The sequence below is a fragment of the Lepus europaeus genome, chromosome 17, assembly GCF_033115175.1.
Source record: "Lepus europaeus isolate LE1 chromosome 17, mLepTim1.pri, whole genome shotgun sequence".
Classification (NCBI taxonomy): Eukaryota; Metazoa; Chordata; class Mammalia; order Lagomorpha; family Leporidae; genus Lepus; species Lepus europaeus.
In genome coordinates, this window is record NC_084843.1 from 11629206 (window position 1) to 11642854 (window position 13649).

The 13649-nt window shown below is 44.6% G+C and overlaps 1 protein-coding gene across 3 annotated transcripts in view; it reads left to right on the plus strand.

The window, feature by feature from the left end:
• CACUL1 (CDK2 associated cullin domain 1) overlaps nt 1-13649 on the plus strand; it is an 83881-nt gene that overhangs the window by 25868 nt on the left and 44364 nt on the right. For all 3 annotated transcript variants that reach the window (XM_062215285.1, XM_062215286.1, XM_062215283.1), the window contains exons 2-3: nt 4130-4256; nt 5123-5225. In XM_062215285.1, coding sequence (XP_062071269.1) covers nt 4130-4256; nt 5123-5225 — 230 coding nt within the window. The remainder of the gene's footprint in view (nt 1-4129; nt 4257-5122; nt 5226-13649) is intronic.

Below are 13649 nucleotides of genomic sequence, written 5' to 3' on the forward strand. Positions count from 1 at the left end.
AGATTAGCAGGAAGCTGGAATGGAGAGTGGAACTGGGATTTGAATGGTGCACTCCAGTAAGGCACTCAGGGTGCCAAGCAGTGCCTTGACTGCTGTGCCAAACACCTGCCCGGAAGGCCGTGTGTGCGACTATGAGGGCGTCAGCAGTCACTGCTCTGTAGGGAGTCTCCCTGCGTCCTCAGCGCTGCAGGACTTCCCAGTTGCGCATGCTTCCTCCCCTGCTGCTGTCCGACTCGGTGCTCTGCTGAGTGGGGAGAAGTGGAGACGTGCTGGGGAAGGCGCAGGGCTCCCCGGCTGCAGCGCGTTGAGCTGGGCAGTGCGGGAGCCTGTGGGATTGATGGTCTTGGTGTTTCTCTACTCACAGCTTTCTTTTTGAGCATGCCACTTACCTTTTTGCAGTCCCAGCTTCGATGTGGCTTAGGTGGTACAGTGACATGGGAGTCAATAATGCAGAGTCACAAAATGGGAATGCAATTTCTGTTTGTTTTCCCTGAATCGTTCTGATTACATATGCATTTTGGAGCTAGTGTGTAACACCTGTCGACATCTGCCAATCTCTTTTTAACAGGGAAAACTATCTTCAGACTTTGAACCTTTAGCAGGCTGAGTGTTATTTGATGTTAGGAAATTCTAGAAGTAGCTAGAGCATTTCATAACATTATAATTGTTTTTGTAACGCCTTCTGTTTACTGGCAAGTGCCAGGCCTTTTTTTTTTTTTTTTTTTAAGATTTATTTGTTTGAAAAGCAGAGTTACACAGAAAGGAAGATAGAGTGAGAGCAAGAGAGAGCAAGAAATCTTCCATATACTGATTCACTCCTCAAATAGCCACAATAGCCAAGTCTGGGCCAGGCTGAAGCCAGAAGCCCAGAGCTTCTTCTGGTCCTCCCACATGGGCGGTGGAGGCCTAAGGACCTGGACCATCTTCTGCTGCTTTCCCAGGCACATTAGCAGAGAGCTGGATGAGAAGTGGAGCAGCCAGTCGTGAACCGGCGCCTGTATGGGATGCTAGCATTGCAGGCAGTGGCTTTACCTGCTGCGCCACAAGGCTGACCCCACGGCCTTTTCTATTTTTAATAGCCTCCCCCATACTTTTTTGAGGGGGCTACAAGTATTTTTTAAGTACAGGAAGTGATTCCAGGAAGTACCTATAGGGATGTTGGGGGAATTGAGATGGGGGAGATAAGGAACCAGGTGAGGTGAGTCACCATTGTGGAGTTTGACTGCAGTGGGTGTCTCACCTAAGAACAGAAGGAGCCTCTGGGTTAGTGATACCAAATCCTGAGTGGCATGAGTTGAAGGTGCCTCCAGGGGCATTGGTTGGCCTGCAGCCACAGCAGGCCCTGGCAGCCACACAGCACACTGAGACATGGTAGTCCCACATGTGGACAGGGCTGACAGGCAGGACACCAAGAGACAAAATGGGCTTTTCCTGAAGTCTTCTTCATCTTCATGAATTACAGCGCCATCTTTTGGTGTTCAGGCCAGAAACTTTGGAGTCATCCTCGACACTTTTCTCCCATCTCCCATCCAACCTGTCAGCAAATGTTGTTGGTTTTGCCTTCAAACATTTCAGGATCTGACCTCTCCTCGTCATCCTTGGTGCCACCACCTGCTCAGCCTGCTGTCAGCTCCAGTCTCCTCATTTAGTTTATTCTCCACCAGCAGCTAGAGTTATCCATGTACAGCTCACGTCAGGTCACCCCGCTGCTCAGAAGCCTGCAGAGGCCCCCGGCTACTCAGAGTGAAAGTAGGAGTCTGCACTGTGTCCTGTCAGGCCCGTCATCTGGCCTCCTGCTTGCCGGCTGTGTGTCCGTGCACGTACAATCTTTGTGTTTTCACTTTCCTTCTCAAACTCTTCAGTTGGGGTTATGATTCATTCTAAATCAAATTCCTGTCTCACAGTTTACGTTCCATTGTTGCCACTATGTCCTGGCTGATTTTTTAAAAATATGTATACATAAATTCACTTTATGGAGTACAGTAGTATTGGTTTTGACAAGTGCATGGTGTGGTGTGTTCACTCCCACAGTTCCCCCACAGAACAGTCCATTGCCCTGGAACCCCCTGTACTGCCCCCGTGCAGGTAATCCTCTCACCCTCCAGCCCCTGGCAGCCCCGGTCTGTGTTCCTCTCTGTGGTTTTTGTTTGGGTTGTATAAGTGGCATTCTTAGAATATGCAGCCTTTTGGGGCTGGTGTTTCCATTTATCAAAATGCATTTAAGATTATACCATGTTGTATGAATTAGTAGTTCATTTCTCAAATATCCATTAAAGCAAATTGTAAGTAAAAAGCAAAAGTAAATTTATTTAATGAAAGAATTGACTAAAAATGATATAGGTGGTACGCAGATAGGAAAAGAGACATGGATCTGAATGACTAAGGTTTGGAAATAAGTGCTGTGATAGAAAGTTAGTGGGACAAGTTTTTGTTTTACCCGATGCCTCTGCCAAGAATTCACCATGTGTTTTTGGAGGAGTCGCACTCCTCTCTACCCTCCAGGTAAAATTCGCTGTAAGATGCCTGATCTGGTCGTCGCTAGCTCCTGTCTCCTGAGCTAACTGCTTCAGGAGACAGTCTCTCCATGGGTTCTTTGGAAGTTCTTTTTTAACGTTCACATTTCATCTCTGGGAGGCAGCTGTCACTCCTGGGTTGTTAGGAGCAGCTGTTATAAATGCTTTGTAAACCTACACGAGTGGAGGAGTGAGAGCCTGTCCCAAGGAGTGGGGTAAGCCTTCGATGTAAGGCTCTGATCCATTGACTTTTGGGGGCTTATCAAGTTGAAGACAGTGAGAGGCCAAGAGCAGAGCTCTGGTCGGATCTCAGAGGAGCTGCTGGTACGCTGTCTCTTCTATGACTGCAGAGTTCCCCATAGCCCTTTGTTAGATGTGTTTTCCTGGGGATGTCTGTAACGATTGCCTGTGATGTTCAGTTTCTTGTGGTTCTTCTTGTGCCATTTTGTCACATAATTGTATATTTGAGAGTCAGAACATTTAAAAAAATACTTATTTATTTGAAAGGCAGAGAGAGAGAGAGAGAGAGAGAGCATGTTTTGAATGCTCAACTGATGACAGCAACTTATAGAGAACTGGGATGGAAACCACTGATATTTGCCTTTTTTGTTGTGATTTTTAAAAATGGGCAGATTCATAGTTAATTCCTTTTAAACTTATGATTAATGGCTGCTTAATATCTCTAACAAGATTGCTTTTTTAGAAAGTTTTAAAATAACTTTTTTGAATTTGAGAAGCAGACAGAAACAAATAGAGCTCCCATCCCCTGCTTCATGCCCCTAACGCCCACAGTTATCAGGGCTGGATGAAGACAAGGAGCTTGGGACACAATCCAGGTCTCTTTCTTTCTTTCTTTTTTTTTTTTTTTCTTTTTTGACAGGCAGAGTGGACAGTGAGAGAGAGAGACAGAGAGAAAGGTCTTCCTTTTGCCGTTGGTTCACCCTCCAATGGCCGCCGCGGTAGGCGCACTGCGGCCGGCACACCGCGCTGATCCGATGGCAGGAGCCAGGTACTTATCCTGGTCTCCCATGGGATGCAGGGCCCAAGCACTTGGGCCATCCTCCACTGCACTCCCTGGCCACAGCAGAGAGCTGGCCTGGAAGAGGGGCAACCGGGACAGGATCGGTGCCCCGACCGGGACTAGAACCCGGTGTGCCGGCGCCGCAAGGCGGAGGATTAGCCTAGTGAGCCGCGGCGCCGGCCAATCCAGGTCTCTTTCAAGGGTAGAGGGAATCTAATTACTTGAGCCATCACCACTGTCTCCCGGGGTCTGCTTTGGTGGGAAGCTGGAATCAGGAGCCAGAACTGAGGATCAAACCCAGGTACTCTGATGTGGAATGCAAGCGTCTTAACTGCTAGACTAAATGCCTCCTCCAGGTGGTGGTGGTGTTGTTGTTTTTTAAGTTGAAATGGGCTAGTTAGATGGTGGCGTGTCAGTGTGAAATCAGAAAAGTCAAAGCATTTGAGAGTGCAGGATTGCTGTGATTTGTGTTTGTGCCTGGCACACAGTGTTATTTTTTGCTTTTAGTAATAAGTGTTACAGGAATTTGAGAATAAAAATTTGCTGTAGTTTATGTGTAGCATAAGTAAATATTATTTTACTTTTTTACTTTTAGTAATGAATGTTATAACTATTGAAGATTACAAGAGCACATACTGGCCAAAATTGGATGGTGCCATAGATCAACTTTTAACCCAGAGTCCTGGTGACTACATCCCTATATCCTATGAACAGATATACAGGTAAGTCAATTTGCCTGGGTTTGAAAGGTCATATTGACATTCAGGACAACTTGGTTATGATGTATGCATAAGTATAAATGTGTAACACATAATACGTAAGGTCAGGCTGTGTGTGTATTTAAAGTTTGTTGATGGGAGGTTTGATTTACACCTTTAGGGTTCCAGGGTGGTTTTCAAATCAAGATAGAGTAAACTGCATTGTGTTAGACTTGTAGCTCATCCTGCCGCCTCTGCACACAGGCAGACACACACCCAGGAGGGCAGCTAAGAAAGCAAGAGTGACGAAGGGAGATTCTGGTTTAATCTGTTTGTTGGCACACATTCTGACTCTGAATATTTTGTTTCTCAGCTCCTGGTAAATGGAAGCAGCAGATTAGGAACTGGGGTGGGACATGAAGTCAGCACAGTGACAGGGAGAGACAGTGACAGCTTTGTTAGGCCACACAACTGCTGTACACAGAGGTTGTATTGCAAACAGTTTTGTGAGTTGGAAACTTTTCCTCTGCTGATTATCACACTTTTCCTGATTTTGATACTCATTAGGAAAACAATGAGAGAGCACCTGGTTGATAAACTGTTACCATATCAGGCCATAGATTCATCACCCACTATTAGGTTACCTAGTACTGATTAAAAATGTAATAGACCACTCAAAAGAAATCACTTGCCCTGTTTTTAATATCTTTTCTACCTGAACATGATTGGGGGAAGACAATTTTTTATTTAAAAGTTATGATTAGTTACATTTCAGGCCTGCTTTAGTTATTTGAACAGTGGCTGTGTATCCGAAGTGTGCTTTAACTTGAGACTGAGTTAAGTGCTTTATCATTTACTTGGTTTTTGTGTTTTGTTTGTTTTTATTGCAGTTGTGTGTATAAATGTGTATGCCAGCAGCACTCAGAACAGATGTATAGTGATCTGATTAAAAAGATAACTAATCACTTAGAGAGAGTCTCAAAGGAGCTGCAGGTAAAGAACTGATTTTATTGATTTTTGCTTTCTTGAGTTTTTTTCACTGGTTGGAATTTTCCTATCTACTACATATTTAGAAGCTTATTAATTTGACTGTGATATAAATTTATATGTATTATCCTGATAAATGTTGACCAAATCATCTAAACTTTGACACAGATTATGAGTTTGAAGATTTGACAAGTTATGTGAATTTTTAGGTTGAATCTATTTCAGACCTTCACTGATTGCACTTATTACTGTGTCACCATTTCTTTTATTCAGAACCTCAATTTTCTCTTAATGTCAGTATTTGGTGATTTCTTTTATAATATAAGAATACGTTAGCTTTTTTTCTGAAACTTGTATTATTGTCTTTTGCCTACTTAGTTTCTAATACTTGTCACTATAAACAACCAAAGTCAACTGTTTGTTGTCAACCCCCTGTAGATGAGAACATCCTGCTCTAAAGTCTGGAATAGATTGCAGGTCCTTTTTTTTTTTTTTTAAGATTTATTTATTTGAAAGTCAGAATTACAGGGAGGGAGAGACAGAGAGATCTTCCATCTGCTGGTTCGTTCTGCAGATGGCTGCATTGGCTGGGGCTGGGCCTGGGCCAGGTGGAAACCAGGAGCCAGGAGCTTCTTCTGGGTCTCCTACATGGATGTCAGGGGCCCAAGCATTTGGGCCATCTCCCGCTGCTTCTCCCAGGCCATTGGCAGGGAGCTGAATCATAAGTGGAGCCGCTGGAACTCGAACTGGTGGCCAAATGAGATGCTGGTGTCTCAGGCAGCAAGAGCGGCTTTGTCTGCCACGCCACAATGCCAGACCTGATGGAAGGTTTTTTGCTTCAGGGAGCACCTGGGTTGTTGGTCTCCCTTCCCCCTTCAATAAAGCTTCCAGTGCTTAAAGGTCAGCTACTATCTTTATGCCAGAGCCAGATCTCATTTTAGTTCTGGTGTACTAATGTGATGTCTAAGATAAAACCACTCAGCAGTAGATTACCAGGGCTCACACCACAGTCAGGAGGCGTTCAGCAATTGTGAAATAACCACAGATTCTAGCAAGCGCTTGAGTGTGCTCTTACTCGGACACTGTTCCTCATTTACTTTTTGTTCTGAAGTATCTTAGTCTGGTTCACTCCAAATGCTTGTGGCCCTAAGTAGCTTTTTTTTTTTTTTTTTTTTTTTAAATCACAGTCAAGTATGTTTCACAGTTGTTAGTATAAACGTCTTCATGTTTTTATCACTAAATACAAAGATTTTATTCATTTAACAAATATATTTAGAGCCTAGGCATAGTGTATAAATTGTAGGTGAAACCTAAGATCTCTGAGTTGTATCTTTGAATGATTTTTTCCCCTAAAGATTTATTTATTTTGAAAGTCAGAGTTAAAGGGAGACACAGAGAGAGAGGGATCTTTGATCCCCTGGTTCACTCCCAGTTAATTCCTGATTCTGCCCTCTCCCTGAGTTCTCACCTGAATTCCATTTGTTGCCGGCTCCCATTTACTTCCTTGCTCTCTCTGGATGCTGTCAACTTCTGTTTAGTTGTCAGTCCTCTGATCCAGGTCACCACAAGTGTTTTACTAAAATGCTTGTCTCAACTGGTAGCTCTGCCTTATTTTATTAATTTGCCTTAATTTATTTAATGAATTTTTGATTGAATATTCAGTTTACATTTAATTTGGGGTGTTACAGTGCAGCAGTGATTGGTCAGTCTTGTAAGTTGTGTCATTAGCTCCACTTGCGGGTCATGGAAGTATTGTTAGACTACTACCACTGACATTTCAGTGTCTGTTTTTCTTCACCTTGCTAATACAACATTATGAAATTAAATAATTTATTAATAGAGGAGTGATTCTTATTAAAAATTAAAACAGATAAGGGGGATACCTCTTTGGATGTTAGTAGTTTTACAACTATCAGTAAATGTAAAGGTAATACATGAAAGCAGGGAATGTAGTGTATTTTTAGAATCAATATATGCTTTACTTGGATTTGAGCAGTATGATCCTATAAAAAAAAAACTTCCTTCAAAATGATCTCTTTTGAAAGATTATGAAGTCTGTAACTTTTTTTTTTAAAGATTTTTATTTATTTATTTGAGAGATAGAATTACAGACAGTGAGAGGGAGAGACATAGAGAAAGGTCTTCCGTCCATTGGTTCACTCCCCAATGGCTGCAACGGCCGGAGCTGCGCCAATCCAAAGCCAGGAGCCAGGGGCTTCTTCCTTGTCTCCCATGAGGATGCAGGAGCCCAAGCTCTTGGGCCATCTTCTACTGCTTTCCTAGGCCACAGCAGAGAGCTGGATTGGAAGAGGAGCAACCGGGACTAGAACTGACGCCCATATGGGATGTCCGCACCGCAGGCGCTAGCCCCTGTAACTATTCTTAATAAGGTGTAGTGATCAGAAACAAGGGGACATGGGTGGAAATCTGGTTTCAATGTTACCACTCAGCAGTTGTATGCCTCTTGATTCAACATGCTAACGTCATCTTGTGGATTTTGTCAACATTAAAATGAAGTCGTTTTACTAAATTATCTGTAGTTCCTTATACTAAGATGTGAGGTGTTTGTTTTTTTCTGCTTCCTGCCTGGCAAATACTTCTTCATTCTTTCCTGAGCGTTTTTGTCCACCTGTGTGAAGTCTTCCTGGAACTCTTGCCCTTCCCTCAAAATGGAACAGAACAGAACAGACTGCTGGCATTTCTTCTGTGGACTCAGCATCTTGGCAATAACAACTCTCTTAGGCCAGTGATTTTGTTTGATTGTTTCTGATTCCATGTCTGACGGCTTCCCAGGCCTGCCTTTGAGGACAGGGGCTCGTCTTGTCTTATCTTTGGTGTCTGGCAGGATTACGGCTCAGCAAATGTTTGTCGGATGAATGCTCAGCAGCTGAATCTGACCTTTGGCAATAGAGGAGGAGCGTGATCGGCCTCAGATGACCACTGGTCTTTATGTTCTTTAGATACTTGGGCATTTTACTGATTCATTCAGCATTTCAAGTATGTGGCCTGGTGTAACAATCTCTGTTTTATAGAGACCTTAGGGCAGTTGTCATGGGGATAGAACAAGAGACTGTCAGTTCTCATGAACTGGAGACTGTTGGGGTGGAACATTTTGTCTGTAGCTCTGGTTTTCATAATGAAATGTTGCTATGACCCAAAACAAGAGTGTGGGATGCGTTGTGTTTGGCACATAATCCTAAATTTAGTGTTGGAGGTCATGAATCATTGAGTTGGCTCTACCAGGTATAGCCTGTTGAGAGCATCTTGAAATAGCTTCTGGATGGAACAGTTTTTATTTCAGAGGGACTTAATTTATCTCCTTCCCAAAGCGTACCTTGTAGGGGAGCCTGAAGAGTATTCGATGAAATAAGGGTCCATATTCCCAAGTTACTTCTGGAGTTAACCCAAGAAGTAGAGAATACTGCTTTATTTCAGAGTTTTTTAAAAGATTTTTTTTAATTTGTTGAACCTAAATATTTCTGTATGAAAGCATAATCTGACTTTAAAAGGAAAGTCATTTCTTTCATTTTAGAAAGAATGACTTTACCAGTACTTTGGTGACTTTAATAAATTTTGTTCTTGTTAAACTAATGGAACCACTTAACACATAGCTCACTCAATATTCTCTTTATGTTGTGTTTCACTGGCTGTGTATCTTTGTTTTGACTTGCTGCTGGATTATTTGAAACTGTGATGATTTTTTTAAAAAGATTTATTTATTTGAAAGGCCGAGTTACAGAGAGGCAGAGGCAGAGAGAGAGAGAGAGAGAGATCTTCCATCTAATGGTTCACTCCCCAGTTGGCCGCAATAGCTGGAGCTACCCGAGTCCAAAGCCAGGAGCCAGGAGCTTCTTTCGGTCTCCCACGCTGGTGCAGGGGCCCAAGGACTTGGGCCATCTTCTGCTGCTTTCCCAGGCCACAGCAGAGAGCTGGCTCAGAAGTAGAGCAGTCAGAATTCAAACTGACGCCCACATGGGTTGCTGGCACTGTAGGTGGCGGCTTTACCCGCTACACCTCAGTGCCAGCCGATGATATATTTTTTTTAATTGCCATTCTCCCCTCCATCCTTAATTCCTCTCTCTCTCTTTTTTTTTTTTTTTTTTTTTTTTTTGACAGAGTGGATAGTGTGAGAGAGAGAGACAGAGAGAAAGGTCTTCCTTTTTGCCATTGGTTCACCCTCCAATGGCCGCTGAGGCCGGCGCATCTCGCTGATCCGAAGCCAGGAGCCAGGTGCTTCTCCTGGTCTCCCATGGGGTGCAGGGCCCAAGCACTTGGGCCATCCTCCACTGCCTTCCTGGGCCATAGCAGAGAGCTGGCCTGGAAGAGGGGCAACCGGGACAGAATCTGGCGCCCCGACTGGGACTAGAACCCGGTGTGCCGGTGCCGCAAGGCGGAGGATTAGCCTGTTAAGCCACGGCGCCGGCCCCTGAATTCCTCTCTTTAAATGTGGTAATTAATTCTGTATTTCTTTTCCTTTTTTGCCTATCATCTCCAGAGTCTCAAAATGTGAATTTTCAATTCTTTGATATATAGATGGATGACAGTGGATAACTATAAAGAGGAAATTGATTTACAAGTTCAGTAAATAATATTCTGATTAGTTTTTAGAAAATCTACTGAAGCTTTTGGAAATCACTCTCCTGTTGTGGGCTCAGCCCAAAACCTCCCTGCCCTTGAATTTGGAGGACTTCTTCTGAATGTCTGAATCTATGCCTCTTCACTCAAATCAGTTTCTTTCTCAGGTTTTAGATTTCATCTTCATCTATGACTCCTATTTTCTTTTGTACCTCTATTTCCAGGTGATAGTTAAGGTGGATAGAATATTAGAAAATTTAGGGGCCAGTGTTGTGGCGTAAAACTGCCACCTGCAGTGCTGGCATCCCATGTGGGCACCAGTTCAAGTCCCACCTGTTACACTTCCAATTCACCTCCTTGCTGATGCACTTGGAAGAGCAGTGGAAGATGGCCCAAGTCCTTGGGTCCCTTCCACCCATGTGGGAGAAGCTACTGGCCCAGCTTGGGCCTTTGCCACCATTTGGGTAGTGAACCAGCAGATGGAAGAGTCTCTCTCTCTCTCTCTCTCTCTCTCTCTCTCTCTGTAAATCTGGCATTCAAATTAATAAATAAATCTTAAAAAAATTTAAAGTCCTAAAATACATAAATAATAAATTAAAAGACCAGTGACTTTCTAATTTCTTGAGGTAAATACTAAGAAGAATAATGAATGAAATCCAAAAAAGAAAAGAAAGAAATCAAGTCAGAATCTGTTAGTAGCCCTTTTTTTTTTTTTTTTAAATAAAATATTGTATTTATCAGGGCCGGCACTGTGGCAAAGCAGGTAAAGGCACCGCCTGCAGTGCCAGCATCCCATATGGTCACCAGTTTGAGTCCTGGCTGCTCCATTTCCAATCCAGCTCTCTGCTATGGCCTGGAAAAGTAATAGAAGATGGTCCAAGTCCTTGGGCCCCTGCACCTGCATGGGAGACTGGAAGAGGCTCCTGGCTCCTGGCTTCCGTTTGGCGCAACTCCGGCTGTTGCGGCCAATTGGGGAGTGAACCAGCAGATGAAAAACCTCTCTCTCTCTCTCTCTCTCTCTCTCTCTCTCTCTCTCTCTCTGCCTCTCCCTCTTCTGTATAACCCTGACTTTCAAATAAATAATCTTTTTATTTTATTTTATTTATTTGAGAGGCAGAGTTGCAGACAGTGAGAGAGAGAGAGACAGAGAGAAAGGTCCTCCCTCTGCTGGTTCACTCCCCAGTTGGCTGCAATGGCTGGAGCTGTGCTGATCCGAAGCCAGGTGCCTTTCCCCGGTCTCCCACATGGGTGCAGGGGCCCAAGGGCTTGTGTCATCTTCCACTGCTTTCACAGGCCATAGCAGAGAGCTGGATTGGAAGAGGAGCAGCTGGGACCAGAACTGGCGCCCACATGGGATGCCAGTGCTGCAGGCAGAGGATTAACCTACCACGCTATAGCACTGGCCCCATAAATAAATCTTGAAAAAAAAAAAAGATTATATTTATCTATTTGAGGCAGTGTTAAACAAACAGAGGGAGAGACAAGAGAAAAAAGTCTTCCATCCATCCACTGGGTCACTCCCCAAATGGCCACAATGGCTGAGGCTGGGCCAATTTAAAGCCAGGAGCCTGCCAGCTTCCCCCCAGGTCTCCCACATGGGCTCGGGGGCCCCAGCACTTGGGCTGTCCTCCACTGCCTTCCCAGGCCATAAGCAGAGAGCTAGATTGGAAGAGGAGCAGCTGGGACACGAAGCAGTGCCTTTATGGAGTGCTGGTGCCAGGGGCAGAGTTCCAGCCTCCCACACCACAGCGCCGGCCCCTGGCCTCTGTTGGTAGACTATTAAAAGGCCAAGAAATACTGAGAACTAAGGGAAGTCAAAATGAAGGTGGAATGATCACAGGCAAGTGGAGGGAGGCCGAGGGATGGCGCCTTAGCTAGGCTGTGTTGTGAAGTGGGTGTGGAGAGGCGGAGGCGTGTTAGACCGAGAGAACTGGCTGAGAAAGGGACATAGCCAGAATCAGGAGTGATCCTACGAAGATGGATTGGGAGGTGTTACAGTGAGATTGGGAGAAGACTGAAAAGCAGATGGGAGCCCTTACATGCCTGGAGCTGCCTTTTAGATGTTTGAGGTGGACTGGGGTAGGAAAGAACTGGAGGGGAGGCAGTGCTGATTACGGTAGCCTGGGTGGTTTTCAGGTCCGCTCGCTGACGTGCAATTCTGAAATCCAGCCAAGCTTTGAAGTTAGACTGTGGCTTTTCCTCTCGTAGTTTTGTTACCAGAAGTCACGTGGTAGCATAATTTGATCTGAACTCATGTGAGGAACTTAATGGGAACATTCATATATTTTCTTCTACAAATAGCAACCTGTTGTTTGCATCTCTACTGCATATTTTGTTCTTTAATAGCTTCTAAACCTGAAAAGTCTTCTACCATAATAGCTTCTAAACTCAAAAAGTTGTAGCCCCAGGACTCTTGGATAAGCGACTGTGGACCTGTTGGTAGTCACTGGAAAGGGAGAAGGGTATGTGTGGGACTCTTGCTTTATAAAAAACAAAAGAGAGGAATGTTAGTAAAGTGGCACAATCTTATCTATGGCACGATCTATACCCCAGACACCATCCTAGGCTCTAGCCCTTGCCACCATGGCTGGAAACCAGATGACCCCTTGTCCCAACCACTGGTGTCAGCTCCACCCCCATCCTAAAGGGATTCGCTGCTCCTACTTCCTTGCCCGCCCCCCAGCAAAGTTTAAACAAGACGTGTTCCTGAACATGTGGCTCTCTCTCGATCTCTCTCTGTGTCTCTTGATCTCTCTCTTAATGTTCTCCTTCTCTTTTTCCTTCTTTGCCCCTTCCCTCCAGTCTGTCGGGTTTCTCCCAGTAAACCCTTTGCCTTACTGTGGTGTTTGGTGTGTTTTGTGGTGGCCTTACAGTATCCCTTTTACAAACATACCAGGCCCACCAACCATTGGTGTGTGGTTGTAAGTCACATAGGCTGCAATTTAAACCCACCGATGCTGTAACAGCTAAGGTATGATGCTGATGAACCTATAATATTATAAGAAACTTGGGATTGTTGCTGAGTTCTCAAGAAATGGTTCCAGCTGAGCCCGCTGGCATTAATAAACTGCTTGGGTCCTCCAAAAAAAGAAAACAAAAACCAAACAAACAGGGTATGTGTGGGTGCCTCGCGGAGGGCCTTCCCACCTCCCTAGTTTAGGGCCTCACTTGCACGGGGCGGGATAGTAGAGGAGGATTTCTAGCTTCTCTCTCGGTCTTGCGTGTTCCCCCCAACCGTTCCGTTACCATTCTCGGGATTGTCCTGTCATCCATTTTCTTAGCTTTCCATCTCATTTGCCTCAAGAGCAAAGACCATAGTCCTTAACAAGGCTTTCAAGGCTCTTCACACACTGAACGTGGGTCTTGCGGTAGCATTTTGCTTCTTGAATTTAAACTGACACTGTATGCCTTTTCTGTGTGCCTTTTCTCATTTGGTTTCTTCTGTCACTGCTACTTTCCTCCCCCCTTTCTGCAAAGGGGCCTTTCTGTTTATTAGGGTTTGCTCAGCTCTTCATTTTGCTGCTCCTGGCAGGCCTAATTAATCTCCCTGCATCTGTGGCTTTGGCACTTTATATTGTTACTGTAAGTCCTTAATGTAGCGCTCTGGCCTGTGTTTAGTTACTCACGAGGATGTCACCTTTGCAACACTGTGAGCTTCTTGTGGGCACAGATCCCGACTCACCGAACCTGGTTTCTTTTGTTTCAATCCTCCATGTAAGGGTGCTGGTTAGAGTGCTGTTGACCAGATGTTCCTTCTAGGTGTGTGGTAGGATTGTGCTTTTCTAACCCACTGAAGGTAGACGTGGCCAAAGCTGACTCTTGAATTGTGAGAAGGTGAAGGGAGACTCACAGATC